Source organism: Drosophila nasuta, chromosome X (assembly GCF_023558535.2).
Source record: "Drosophila nasuta strain 15112-1781.00 chromosome X, ASM2355853v1, whole genome shotgun sequence".
Lineage (NCBI taxonomy): Eukaryota > Metazoa > Arthropoda > Insecta > Diptera > Drosophilidae > Drosophila > Drosophila nasuta.
Genome location: NC_083459.1, coordinates 14,855,311 through 14,871,146, shown reverse-complemented (window position 1 = coordinate 14,871,146; position 15,836 = coordinate 14,855,311). Strand labels below are relative to the sequence as shown.

Below are 15,836 nucleotides of genomic sequence, written 5' to 3'. Positions count from 1 at the left end.
AGTATCTATTTAGCTGTCTCTCTCTCTCTCTCTCTCTCTCTCTCTCTCTCTTTCGCTCTCATTCCATCTCTTTCGCTCCTCAGCTCATTCACTGTTGTTTGCCCTAGCCAAATTTCACACATTTGCCATCGCGCAGCGTTTTGAATTGGACGCTCGCTGTGAAAAGGGGAAACAAGCTGGGGCACAGTGGGGATGTTGCATGCCCCAAGGCTCTTTCTCGCTGATGATGTTGCTCTGGCAATTTGCTTTGATTTAATTCAATTTAATGGCGTTCTGAGCCGCAGTTCGCATAATTTGCATTTTAAGCGCCGCTGCGCTGCGTTGCAACTTGCAACGTGCAACTTGCAACCCTTCGCTGCAGGACTTTGCCTTGTTATGGCCAAATTTGCGTTTCATTTCGCTGCGCGACGGCTAAAGTGCAATTACAAAACACATACACAGAAAAAAAAAATGTTCTAAAATAAATATTTTCGGTTTTAGTGCTAAGAATTTTGGTCTCAAAATTGCGACAAGAACATGAAAATCCTATTTGATTACAAGAAATTAAAAATTGTATAGTTATAAGACCAATTTCTTATTATAAGAACAAAAAAAAAATAAAATAAACAACATTCTTAAATAAAAAATTTAACTTGAATAAAATTGGAAAATCAGCAAAATTAAAAGATAAAAAAAACAGAAAAAATATTTATTGGAAAAGCGAATAATTTTTTAAAAACCTTTTTTTCTGTCTTTTTAACTAAAAATTATAAATTAAATTACAAAAAAATGTAAAATCAACAAAATTAAAAGATAAAACGTAATATCGACAAGTTTCGAAAAAAAAACAAAAAATTGTTTATTGGAAAAGCGACTAAATTTATAAAATTTATTTCTGCTTTTCTCCCACTTTTTTTTCGTTTATTCTTCAACTTTTTTTTTCTACTATTTTTTATTATTTTTTCCACTTTATGATATTCATTTATTTACTTTACTTACTTTGAGAATAATTCGCGACAGCTCAACTGACTGAACTATGAACGAAAACACTCAAATCTAGATAGAAACTTTATATATATTTCGATTGATTACAGAATCTTGTAATCTAGATCAAGAATTTTTGGTTTTATTTAAAAAATTTCGCATTTTCTAAACCAATCTTCTTCTTCTTAAATTTATTAATTTGTTCCTTAAAACAAGAACACAATTTTTTCAGACGTATATTCTTGATTTTAGAACTCGGTCTTTTTTTTTTTCAGTGTACAGATATAGTTGCAACTTGCAAGCCGTGTTGTTGCACGCTCGCTCTCTCAAGTGTCATTCAACTGTGTGCGAGGACACGCAAACAAAAACAACGACACAACGACAACGACAACGGCAACAAAATAGTGTGTGTGGCAGGTGGCACAGTCGCTAGTTTTAATGATTATTTGCACGTTGCACGTTGCACAAAAGGCTGCCTGCAACTAGCATATAAATAATAAATAAATGTGCACCATGTTCGCTCTGCTTTCCTCAACACACAGCTGTGCAACATCATTCTGATTGAACTTGATTGACAACAAGCTCCAAAGTTGTTGTTGTTGTTGTTATTGTGGCTTGTCGTCTCAAGTGGCATCGATCGCTGACTCATATTTTGTGGCCATGAGTCGCCAAACGTCAGACGATTTAATGACGCCAAACGTTGTTGTCGTTTTTTTTCTTTTCCCCCCTCTTGGTGTCCAATAACGCAGTCTGTAATCCGAGCTACCTGCCACATACAGTATATTTTATTTCTACACCCTGCGAATTCGATTAGTCCACAGAGAATTAGCTATGCATGAGCAGAGTCTTCTTCTCAACCCGTTTCAAATTAATATAGTAAACCCCATTGTTTAGCATTCGAATCATACGTTTAGAGCACACTCCTTTATTTATTTTTATTCCACTTTTTTTTTTCATTTATTTTTGGAAACCTTTTCTAATTTGCACCACAAACACAACTGACAATGGGAATAGCCGAAACGAATTTAGCAGCGAAATCATTTTTGCAACACATAAATAAATAATGCTTAAAAATTGTTTTCCTAAGGAGCAGCAAAAATCATAAACACACACTGATAAGAAGTTCCGTTTCTAAAATAAAAAAAAAACTAAACTTTAATGTTCTTACATTAATCTGAAAAAACTTTTCGATAAATTATTATTAATTTGTTGAATGTTTCGAAATCTTTAAGCATGAATGCTCTTACATTAATCAGCAAAATCCACACTCTCAAAATCAGGTCTAAAATTCTTGGTAGTAAGATTAAAATCTTTATTTTAGGCAGTTTTTTCAGTGTAGCAATCGTTTATTGCATGACAACTGAGAATGATTCACCAATCATAATGCTGCTAGTTGTTTGTTTTTTTTGAGAGAGTCCTTACACTCCGTTCCTCCTTTTTATATACGTACATAATTTGCTGGCGAAAGTTAAAAAACATATACCAAAACATTTATTTATTTTGAGTAAAGATGAATCTTATAGCTCTTGATTAGAACTCCAAGTAGAGCTTAGAATGATTTTGGAATCATATCTAAGATAATTACCAAAATTATTAAATTCGTACGCAAACCGAAAATTTAAGGAAATTATGTAATTTGTCATAAAACAGAAAATATTTCTTAAGCCTTATATTTGAGAGTTAAAGGATGAAAATTGCAAGCTAAAAACTCAAAATTCACTAAAATTCGAATATTGCAGAAATTAGAATTGAAGTTATTTCATTTTAAAGTTATTGGAGCGAATCTTTATTACACTGAATTGCTAAGTTTTACTAAATTCTTTGTTATTATTACAATAAAGTGCCTGAAATTAAGATATTTTTATTATTTTATCTTTGGATAAATTTTAAATAAAAATTACAGATTTATGAAATTTATTCTTTTAATTTTTTTTGTTATAAATGTTGACATTCTAACCCAACTTTATTTCATTAAAATGAATAAAAATTCGACAAATCCATTGCAGTTTTTTCTATTTTATTTCTAATAAAAAAATTAAAAACAAAATTACATTTTCCTTAGATACTAATCATATCATGAAAAACAAAATATGAATGAAAATGCATAAAAATTAGTGCAGATTTTACATAATTGTTTTACAGGGTATACATTAGTCCAGCAAGTAGCACAACTTGGCTGTCTCACTTATTTTTTAATGAGTGCAAATGAAATTTCCGTTAAGCCAACGGTATTTTCATGTTGATATTTTACTTTGCTCTCTTTACTTTTCTGTTCGTTTCTTTTTTAAAAGCGTCGCTGTTACCCTGGCAACTCTGGCCAAAACTTTACCAACTCCAACTTGCTGCTGTTGTTGTTGTCGTCGTCGTTGTTGTTGTTGTTATGTCGAGGCGTAGTGTTGCCAATTCAATTAAATTTTTCGCCCCCAAACCGAGGGGCACGGCGACAAAAAATTAACTTTGCAGACGTATTTTTACACATTTTTGCTTCGTTTTCGGTTTCTCGTCCTTTTTTCTTGTTGCTGTTGTTGTTGTTGTATATTTTTGGCAGGGCAGCCAACTAACAGCAACAACAACAACAACAACAGCAAGAATAACGACAACAAGGCAACAACAAGGACAATAACGACAACAACGAACTCAACAGCAACTCAAACAGCAGAAAACGAGCTGCAAGTTATTCAATTAAAAGTTCACTCAATACCCTGAAACAAATTTTGTAACACCCCCCTCCCACCACGCCTTCTCGCTATCCCCGCCCCGAACGCCCCCATATTAAGTTCCTGGTTTATCCATTCATCCGTTGATTTCGAATGAACATTTCATTCTGAGAAGAAACTTGTCATTTGATTGAAATATGCAGCGGACTGCATAAAGAAAATAACAAAAATTCAACTATCGCTTGATACACTGCAATTTATTTTTATATTGAAAAGTTATCGATAAAATGTAATTGACGAAAAATGCTAAATTTATGAAATTATTAATATACTAATCTGCATTCACGATCAATTATTTATTCAGTTATTGATTGACAACCGATTGTCGAATTTTTTTTCTTCATTGCTCGACTGCTATCGATCACATTAATAAACAAAGATTGATTGCTGTCCATTTGCAATTGAATTTAATTTACGTTTGTGAATGCAAGTGTCTCGGAATATTAAATTGGTCACCACTTTTTATGCATATTTCTATAAATATTTATGCTAATGTTTTTCGATCGCGGTGTCGATAACATTTGTTTTACTGCTATCGATCGCATTAGTAAGAATGTATTGAGTTCTAGACTTTGATACTTAAAACAATGTTATATAATAATATAGGTGATTGTTCACTGGATTTGTATGAATTTTGGCTTATTTGTTAGCTAATTTATTTATAAATATATATATGAATATATCGATAAACTTTTTAAAGCTTTTCGATAAATTTTCATTACTTTGTGAAACGTTTTCATAGTGTTATTGATTGCTATCCATTTTCCAAAAGTTTTTTATAAATTTATTGATTACCATACGATATATCGTAATTATATTGTCTTTAACTCGCTAATTTTCCGATGTCGGTTGTTATGAATGTCTAGCTTGATTTTTAGCAATTACTTATAACATTTCTGTATTTAAACATGATGTTATCACAAACTCTTCTACATATTTATTGAACAATTTCTTGATCGATATATTCTTATTGTAAAACGATAAATTTGTAAATGCTTTCCGTCACAAATTTGTAGGAATTGTTGAAAGAACTTTTATGCAGTCGCATAATATAAATATCACATTTGATTATTAAGAATTGTTTATTAAAATCGATAAAAAATCGATAAATCGATGTTTTGTTAGAAATTTGTATGATTTGCTAAAAACTTTTCTTTTCTCAAATAATATCGATATCACTTTTGATTATTAAGAATTTGTGTACACTTTTCTTAAAATGTATTGAATAATATGTAAATCTTAATGATCGATAAACATACAGTGGCGAATAAAATTGAGTGTATGTTCACGATACAGACTTTCGTCACTCACAAAGTCATAGTCATAAGCTCTCTTTTAATATACGATAGAAACTTGTAAATTCTTGATAACTTTTCTACTGATAAATATTTATCGCAAACTTCTTTTCCCCTAACTTCTCGGTTAGTTGTAATGATTTGATCACGAAAACTTTAACTGATTTATTATTATACATCATAATTTTACTGATTTCTTTCTGTATTTCATGTTCATCATATTAATATCTTTATATTTTTGCTATCATTTCAGAGCCTTGGCATACTGGCCTCGATACCAGCTGGCCTACTGATCCTCTCGCTACTCGGCCTGCTGCTTTATCTGCTAACGCGATGCTGCGATCGCAAACAACGCAAACCGAGCGCTCAGCGTTGCCAGAGCTGTTCTTTGGTCATCATCACGCTGATGACCTGTGCAGCCATTGGACTAGGTAAGTGCAACTTCCGCTCGAATGTCAATGAACTTGCTCCTGTCGAGTGCTGCTGCTGCTGACCAATGGTCACGCCCAGCTACGGTGAACAGAGAAGAGAAAAAAAGCAGAAAGGAAAGAAATGGCAAAAGCACGTCGCCGCCAACGTCGCGTGTTTGACTTGGCAATTAGCCAAAACGTCGTTGCATTTCGGGCCCATTACGTGTGGGGTTTTTTTTTACTTCGGCTTCGGATTTGGCTTTGGCTTTGGCACGTAGTATCTGGATTTATGGGCGGACAACTGCAATCGCGATCGAAACAACTGAAACTGAATTTTGTGTCGGACAAAAGTCAAAAAGCACAAGCACTTAATTTGCCCATGCGGAGCGCAAAGTGTGTCAAACTGGCAAAGGTAACGCCCCAAGTCAATTCGGGTTGAGCTCAACAACAACAACGAGAGCAATAACTGCTGTTGTTGTTGCCACAGCAGCAACAACAATCAATGGGGCAAGCCACAGCTATGCGACAACAGCGAGCGGCATCATTATAATCCAACAACAACAACAACAACCTCCGCATACAATAATAAAATAATAATTTAATTAGCGCTCTTAATTGACTCAAAAATGTTGACGTCAAATTGCGAGCGAGCTACGCGCTTTTGCTTGAGCGAAAGAGAGAGAGAGAAAAACAATAGCGAATATTCATTGATTGAGTTTAAAAAACAAAAACGTTTACTTACTTGCAAACTATAGAATTTATAGAATATATATACATTTATTTACATTATTATCCTGCTAAAAGAGAGAACAGATAAAGAGCCAGAGAGCGAGAGTGAGAGACAATTTAGGACAATACGGAATATTCAATGATTAAAATTTCAAAAAAATTAAAAAAGATTCATAATTTCCATTATGATATCAATATTCCTTATTAATTGTTTTCCTGCTTATTTAATTTTAATATATATATATATATTTTTTTTTTGTAATAAAAACGGGGGAGAAAATAGATAAATTGAGAAAAAAGCACAATATTCATTGATTGAAATTGAAAATTTTAGCACTTGAAAATGTCATTGATTGCGATCGAAGATTTAATTAAATTTTCTCACGAACAAACTAAAGAATTGTTTAATAGCATTATAACCAAGCATTTAGCTCTGAAAGTTGCCTACTCTTTGCTTGAAATTTAATAAATAACATAATTAAAGTCTTTTAGCTGTGGTCTATTTAATGGAATAAACGACTTGTCAAGTGGTTAAGATAATCATTAATGGAGTTTTATTTAGATGTTGTCAGATTACACTTAATTATTAATATTATATTATTCCTTAATCTTTCTAGAACCGAATTTAGATAACTTCAAAACAAGATATTCTAGATATCGTACTAAACTCGCGATACTAAATATAATATTAAATATGTGATACTAATTATATTACTATATTTGTTAGAGTGAAAATAATACTCAACTTGAGATACTAGTTATAATTCTAAACTTGAGATACTGAATATAATACTCAACTTAAATCAATATACTAAATATAATACTAAAGACTGAATTTCTTCTACTGTTTACAACTTTTATTGTTGTAAAAACTATTCACAATGTTCTAGATCAGCGACTTTTAAAATATTCGTTTTATTTTAAGTTTGAATTAGAACTTTAACTTATCCAGCGCTCAACTAAAGTTCTACTGCTTTAAACGCCTTTTACAAATGTGAATATTCAATACGAAAATGAATTTAATTTATGTGTCTTTTCTTCTTGTTGTTGCAGGTTTATATGGCAACGATGATTTCCACAATGGTCTGCTGCAGGCCTTCAGCTCCGGCAAGCAGGTGGAAAGCCTTGTGCTCAATCTTAAACGACAGGTGAGACAAATTAAGCCGACATCTAAACGAAAGGACAACAACAACAACAGCAAAAACAATAAAATGATGTAAAACTCTAGGATGGAAAAAAAAGAGTTGTTAGACAAACTGAAAGGCTGTCATGGACATAGATAGGAGGCGAACGAAATGTGTCTAAAATTAGAACGTAAATCCATTAGACTAACCGAGTTCATTCTGTTTTTTGTGCCTAGTGCACTTACACTAACTATTCGTTCCATTTGCCTTTGCCAAGTGAAAGCTGAAAGCTGTAAGAAAAACAAACAAAACGAAGCGAAACGAAACGCAGGAGAGTAGAGAGAGAATATCCAGCAAAGGTTGATGTAATTCGCATAGATTAAAGTTGACTTTGCTTACAAGATGTTGTCGTATGTGATTATAACAAAGATATGCCAACGAATAGCGGAACAAGAGCTCGGCAACTCCTCCAACTCCAACTCCGACTCTCAACTTTAGCTTTAGCTTTTGTTGTCCATTACTTGAGTCCTGCACACGGCAGGTGAGCTAGAGACACAGAGAGAGAGCGAGAGAAAGAGAGAGAGAACAGTTCAAAAGTTAATGACCAAAAATGGGCAAAAAAGGAATGAAACGAAATGAGGGACAAAAAGGGAAAACCCCGCACAAAGGACTCGGCTCGCATACAGACAGACACACGCAGACATGCAGCTAGACGTAGGGGACGCCAAGTGAGCGAGACAGACAGAGAGAAGGCTGTGTGGCATGCAACGAGGCAAAGCCCAGAAACAAAAAAAAAAAAAAACCTGGAACAAAGGACCAAAAACGTTGCACAAACATATAAATATAGTTTTTTTTTTTCAACCGTTATGCTTTTGCTTCCGCACTTGTGTGTCGGAGAGCAAGCTAGAAAGAGATGGAGGATGAGAGGTAGAGCAAGAGCGAGAGGTAAAGCGCTAGAGGGCTGACAGGCAAAAGGGTCGCGGGCGCGACTACATTCTACATTCTACATTCTACACGCAGTCTTTCATGTGTGTTGCTCTGTGTCTCTGTGTGTGTATGTGTGTTGCCTACATGCATATATGTGTGTGTGTGTGTGTTTGCGTATGTATTGCCCATACATGTTTGCTGTGTGCTTAGTCCTGTGCCTAGATAATTAATAGCGTTTTACTTAAGAGCCAAGCAATGCCAGCCATCTGTTTGGGCCACAGCATCAACTTGTCGGCACCTAAACCCCAGCCACGCCCCCCCCATTCCGAACTCCCCTTGCAGCTGACTTTGCGCCTTTATCTAGCTCACTCCGTCTCCTTCTATCTCTTGCTCTCTCTCTTCCTGACTGTTTCTATCTCACTTTGCGCGCTCTCTTAACCTTTTGCCTTATCGGCTTCTTTTATGTGCATACATGATAACATGTGTGTGTGTGTGCATGTGTGTGTTTGTTTGTTGTGTAGTGTGTGTGTGTGTGCGCTGAAAGTTTATGAATAGTAGCAGCAGAAAGCTGAAATCTTTGCCTAAGAGGAAACACCATGTCCTGTCCGCTGTAATTCACGTCCTGTCTTATCCTGTTTCGATTCTATTTATCGCAGTCGCGTCCCACACACACACACTCTTACACACACACTAACGCGCATAGTTATGTGTAGTAGACTTTAATGCATAGAGATAGGAAAAGCATGATAGACGACGCTGGTGGCTTACAATGCTTAAACATGCATTTTTAGTATCTTCATAAAATAAAATAAAAATAGAAAGCTACAATCGAGTGTACTTATATACTAAAATATATGGAAAGCTATAGAAAACAAAAATCGCAATTTTAATAAATTCATATTCTTAAAATATACCAAGAATATTTTAAAAATATACCAAATAAATATATTACATAAATTCTAAATTATACCAAAGGCTATAGAAAGCTACAATCGAGTGTACTTGCTACCATATTTTAAAAATATACCACATATATACTAAAATATACGGAAAGCTATAGAAAACAAAAATCGCATTTTTAATAAATTCATATTCTAAAAATAAACCAAGAATATACCGCAAAAATACTAAAGTATACCAAAAGCTCTAGTAAAACAACAATTGAGTATGCTCGTTACCCATTAAAAAAACTATATTTTAAAAAAAATATACCAAATGAATATATCGCAAAAATACTAAAGCAGGGGTGCTCAACGCCTATACACTGAGTGCACTTTTGTTTTTGTAGATGGTCTGTGCTTATGGGTAGTGCGCCCATAAGCACCGTGCATATGGGCTTCGATTTGCATGCGAAACAAAAACAATTTTGCTTGTTTCTCCTTTACATCTCTTTCCGTCGTCACGCTTCGCTGACCGCAATGTATTTTGTTTTTGTTTTTTCCTCGAACACATGCACTGGAACTTATTTTTCTGTCTGCGTTGGCTTTTGATTTATTAAAATGCGTAATATGCTTCGTAGTTCTGGATGTAAACACAAAATACAATCGTAATTTCTCTCAGTGCACAGCTGCGCCTCAACGCAAAAGCGCCGCTACATATGTACACGTTTTCTTGTGTCTGTGTTAGTAGACGCACTGCCATAAGACGAATTTGAGCACCCCTGTACTAAAGTATACCGAAAGATATAGAAAACCACAATCAAGTGAACTCGATAAAACCATATCCTACTAATATACCAAATTAATATACCACAAAATTATTAAAATATACCATAGAGCTGCAAATATACCTAAGCAATATACTGCAAAAACACTAAAAATATACCAAAGGCTATGTTTAACATGTGGATATAGTACTTACTACACTCAAAATACATAATAGACACAATGTGTGAATTGAACATATAGGAAACTGAATTAAAGTTTATTTCTGAGAGGGCGTGGCAAAAATTGCAAAAGCAAACTTGAAACAATTTGCCAATCATAAGAATATTGTTGCCCAAACTTTCGACAGCTCGCTGTCTCTAATAGTTTTTGCGAAATTTCTGTGGTCAATGGGCAATGGAAGCAGCTGTTATTTTGTTGCTGTTATTTATTTAAGGAATAAGGAGAAATACTTATTGATTAATGCGAAAGTTGCAGTATTTTAGCCAAACTTCTTTGCTACATTGTGCATTCTGCATTATTAATCAATATATATTTTAGAACACTTTGAACAACATTCACATTTAAAGAATGGGATTCTCTGCTTAAAACGAAAGCAAAACTAAAGAAAGAATATAATTATGGAGTGAACTTACTCAATTTGCTGTATTTAAACCAAAATGCGATGAAAACTCACTGTAAAAAAAAAGAGAAATACTAATTACAAATTTTTGTTTTGTTAAACATTATTGTTCGTACGTAAATTGATATTTTTTGTTAAAAAAAATAGAAAAAAGAAATATGGAAAAGTCCCCAACTATAAATGAGAATTTCAAATCCAAGTTCATATAATCGATGTTAAGAGCAAAGCGTATTTACATAGATCGTCTGTAAAAATTTGTAGTTTTGAGAAGCAAAGTTATTTTTGAAATGTATTAAACATCTAAGAAAATCTAATGCGGAATAACTCCAATCTCTCATAGCATTATCAAAAAATACTGCAGTTTTTTGTATTATCTATTCTCATAGCTAAGTAATTAAATCAAAAAAAGGTTTAAATATGGTACAAGGATTTTTTCCACACCAAGTGGAACCAATAGTAAAGAAATAACCCATTATTAACTGTAATATCAAGCACTTGACTCTACCAATGGAGATTTTCGGGAAACAAAATAGTATACAAAAATAGTATAAACTTAGATTTACAATATATTTCCTTAAATTCCTAAAACCTCTGAGAGTATGAAGGGTTAAAAAATCTGTTGCAGCCTTCAACTTGACAGATGTTGACACACGATATTAACCACAATTTACATGCAGCAAATTGAAATGAAATTTCCTCGATTTTGCAATGTTATGCTAAGAATATAACAAATAATGTTTTAGGTATTCGGGGTACAAAGTAGTAGTACAAAAAAGATTGCATAAATTTACAAAATGTTTCCTTAAATCACAACTTTCTCTTAAAACGATCTGCTGGAGAGCCTTCAACTTGTCAGCAGAGTTGACTTGACACACGATATTAACCACAATATTAACCCGTTACAGACTGAAACCATCAAGCATGATCTCGAAACGAAAATGGCTTCACACAATGTGGTGCTTCAGGTGGAGAAACCGCAGTACAATCAAACGGCTGTCATGCTGCTCATCGAGACAGCGCGTCTGGTGCGCGACAATACATCGCGAGCCGTCACATCGCTGGACAACATGGTCTTGTACTTTATGAAGACCAAGGGCAGCGAGAACGAGACCTCATTGATGGGCATACTGCATGTGAGTGACACACACACATGATATGTTATAAACAAATCAAATATATCTCTTTCTATAACCTTGCTCTTCTCTATTTCTTTAGTTGGGTGAACTTTATGAATCGATACGTTGGCCAGCGACTTTGGCTTTCCTCACTCTGTTGCTGTTCCTTTGCACTGTGCTGGTGATTGGTGTTGCACGTCGCTCGCGTTGCACTTTGATCTTCTTCAGTGTTTCGGGACTGTTTTGCATCATCATCTGTTGGCTCTTGGCTGGCATTTATCTCGCCTCAAGCGTTGCCGCCGGCGACTTTTGTATGCGTCCCCATGAGTACATGTGTCGACAGGTGGGCATGGTAAGTCTTTCTATAATGTACTATATCATTTCGATCTGTTTTTAATAATCATTTTTTTTGCCACTTACAGCGCAGTCCGTATGTCTATTTCCTCAATTGTGGCACGCTGCGCAATCGCTTCATACTGCGCCTCAACGAGTCGCGCGATCTCGTGGAACGTGCTCGCGAAAGCGTTGAACTCATACAACGGTAAGCGGAGCATCCTTGTGGAAATCCAAAGTATCCTAAGCAGTTGTTATAGCTTATATGTAGAGAGGTTTATTGGCAAATCACATGAAGCATTTGTAGGTGGAACATTTAAAGGGCAACCAATTCGGCTTTCAGGTTTACTATGCGTATACGCAATTGTGAAACTTTGAACTTGCAATGAATCTTTAATAAAGCCTTTGATGGCAGCAATTTGTGAGGAAAAATCATATAGTTTCAAGTTACTATTTCAATTTTAGTGGATTTCGTTTCTAACAAATAAAACTGATTAGTTCCATAAAATGTAAGCTCAAAGAAAGAATTCAAGATTAATACAACCAAATTTTATTTGTCAGTTTTAATAAGGAAAACAAATAAATTTTAATTAAAAAATAATAACCGCTTCAAAAAGATGCAAAACAAGAAAAGAATTGAATTTGAAACATTTGTGTACTCCTACATACATAACATATTGAACTCAATGTAAGGCAGTTCACATTTCGGTTATAAAATAAAAAATGTATATATTTGTGTAGAAATCGCAGCAGAGCAAGCTTTTTCCCTAGATTTGTACCTATGAAGAGCTTTTTGCAAAACCAAAGAACAATGCTACAACTCTTCTACTCATTTTGAGATATCCATAAAGTTTTATATTCATTTTTTGGTGGATATGGGTAATTCTCTGGTAAATGTCGCGTGCGAACAGCTTTTCAGTGACAAAAAAAACATAAACTAAAACAATTTTAAAATTAAGTGAAGGTTTTTCTTAAAGCTTTGGAATAGCACTATTTTTAGAGCTAAGATTGATTTTAGTAACTTATTCTGTTTTACGATAAAATATATAAATTCGTTCATTTTTTGGTTTTGCGTACGAATTTGTTAATTTTTGCAATTATCAGAACAGAAAACAAAACAGAAAAAAAATTCCAAACCCATTCTTAGGTCTAATTAAAGTACTAATCTAGAGCTATAAAAATAACCTTTACTTATTTTGAAAATTGTTTCAGAATATGTTTTTTTTTGTAACTGAAAAGCTGGTCGCACGCGACATCCCTCAGAGAATTACCCATATGCATTTCATACAAAAACTACTATTTTAGAGAAATCCAATATATTTTCTTTGGTTAAGAATTTGTTTTAAGAATTATGTTTTCTTATCACTAGATATTTTCATTACTGAGTATTTGGTAAAAAAAATAGGGCTGCTGAAGTCGGGTTTGAGTTGCTTTGACAGACAATTTAGTATATTTGTACTATTTGGTATATTTTGAATGTGGTAGTACATCGATATACCAATGTGGTACATTTTAGTATATGGTCTATTAATTAGGTATATTTTGAATGTGACAGTATATCGATATACCAATTCAGTATATTTTACTATTTCTTGTATTTTATATAGCAAATAAGGGTTGTTTTCGTAGTCAATTTGGGATTTTTGCATATAGTAGTAGTATATTTTGAATATTGTAGTATATCGATATACCAAATCCATAATTCTTAGATTTTTTTTTGTCATATTTTGAGCGTAGTAGTATATCGATATACCAATTCGGTATATTTTAGTATATGTTATATTATTTAGTATATCGATATACCAGTTCTGCAAATTGTACTGTTTTTTGGTTTATTAATATGATATATTTTTAGAATACTTATGATATATTTGCTAGAATTGTTTTGCTTTCAACACAACACAACTAATGCGAAACTCTTTGCTTGCAGCATGAGCCAGGACACGTATCCACGCATCGACATCCAACGCACACTGCACTCGATGGACAACGATCTGGAGCAGACGAAACAGAACTTGACCTCGCTATCGACCACGCTGGACAAACGCGCCATCGATCGCCACTACGCGGAGGCGCTGCACGGACTCTGCGGCGGCGGATTGCTCGGCTTGAGCCTGATGATGGTGGCCGGATTATTGACATCGTTTCTGCTCACGATACTCGTCTATGCGGATTCACATGCCTGGATATATCTCAGCAAGCGGTAGAGATCGATGCGACTTTTGCTAGTTACACTTCCATAAACATATTTACTTATATATTTGTTTTCACTTTTCAACAGGCCGTCGATGGATGGCGACAAATCGGAGACGGCGCCACTGTTTCCCGCCTCGAATGCGCCAAGTGCGAGCATCTCGCCAACGGCTCCGATGAGCACTGGGACAATCAATCGAACGTTGTTGCATCACCAGCAGGCGCATGGCGGCATCGGGGGCGGAGGGAACAGTTCACTGATGGCTGGCAATGGGACTGGAGGGGGGCGTGGGTCACAATACGGGCACACTGCCCAGCGGTGGCAGCTTAGCGGGCGGTGGCATCAATGGCGGTGCTGCGTATCGCAATGGCACCGCGGGGATTGCGACAAGGGTTGGTGGCATCATCTCCTCAGCAACATCAACAACAGCAACAACAGTCAAGCAACAACAACACATCAATATACCACCACTACAACAACAACCACCACCACAACAACAACAGCACCAACACCACAACAACACAGCATAGAACTAACTCGAACTCAACAACAACGACGACGTCGGCGGCGGCTTCGTTGGGCTTCAATAATCATCGACGTTCGCCGTCGCCGCCGCCCGGCTATGATTTGGTGCATGGCACAAGGCATGAAGTTTAATTTCTTATCCTTTTTCGTTTAATTTTCTTTTTTTGTATTTGCTTTTCATTTCACAATTAAGATTAATTTTTAAGTAGCAGCAAGTCAAGTTTTGTTTTTATTTCAATTACATTCATTTTTGGATTTTTCATTTCACTTTTTCCATTTTTATTTTCATTTATTATTTCCTTATTGTGTGTGTCCAACCTGCCCTCTGCACTAGGCCACGCCCACACCTGCATGACTGTACTATATATATTTATATATACATATACTCTACTATATAACATTTATACATATCTAATTTCGTACAAGGACATCACAGTCTAACATTTACGTAACGAGACTCCCAAAAAACAAAACAGTCCAGCGGGGTAGTCAGGCATTTTTTTTTTTATGAACTCAACTCTTGAGCAATTTTGATGTACTTAAACCTCAGCCATATAGCATTTAGATTTTTTGATAGGCTATGAAAATCGCGCTGCTAAAATTCCATTTGAAAAGCATTTTTTCTGGTGTTTGCAAATTAAACTTCATTCCTAGCAGTAACAAAGCATACAAAAAAAAAAATAAACAACTACAACATAATTAATGCACTAATCTATAAATTGTTAAATCGAGTAGTTGAATAAAATACGAGAAACTTTTTGAAAGCGAGAAGAAATGAACAAGTTATTATCGCTATTATTTTTAGCTTGATTAGCGTTGCAAATAGTTTGCAGTTTAAGAAGCCAATAAAACATTGAACATTTGCTTTTGGGAAAGAATTTTGCACAACAAATTTTGATCAATTCGGTATATTTTAGTAGTTCATGGTATATTTTTAATGTAGTAGTGTATATATTACAGTTGTAGTATATGTAAGCAGTTGCTTTTAGTATAATATATATTTGAAATCAAAAGCTTTTCTTTAAAATATCATGGAAATCATAGAATGAAGGTATTAGAAAAAAACTTAATTGTATGAGAATTTGAAACTCTGCTAACGCTTAACATTGATAACCAAATAGCAACTTTAAATAGATTGGTTATACTGCATTTCAAAATTCTAATTCAAGCAGATGGGGATTACTATATCCGATATTAGTCAGAGAGAGATAGAGAGAG

At 34.5% G+C, this 15,836-nt stretch overlaps 1 protein-coding gene across 1 annotated transcript in view; it reads left to right on the top strand.

The window, feature by feature from the left end:
* LOC132797205 (polyhomeotic-proximal chromatin protein) overlaps positions 1-15,836 on the top strand; it is a 39,009-nt gene that overhangs the window by 17,491 nt on the left and 5,682 nt on the right. Inside the window, 9 exon segments of the mRNA XM_060808775.1 lie at positions 5,229-5,406; positions 7,168-7,262; positions 11,357-11,584; positions 11,667-11,918; positions 11,989-12,107; positions 13,830-14,102; positions 14,181-14,384; positions 14,419-14,470; positions 14,472-14,737. Of these exon segments, the coding sequence (XP_060664758.1) occupies positions 5,229-5,406; positions 7,168-7,262; positions 11,357-11,584; positions 11,667-11,918; positions 11,989-12,107; positions 13,830-14,102; positions 14,181-14,384; positions 14,419-14,470; positions 14,472-14,737 (1,667 nt within the window).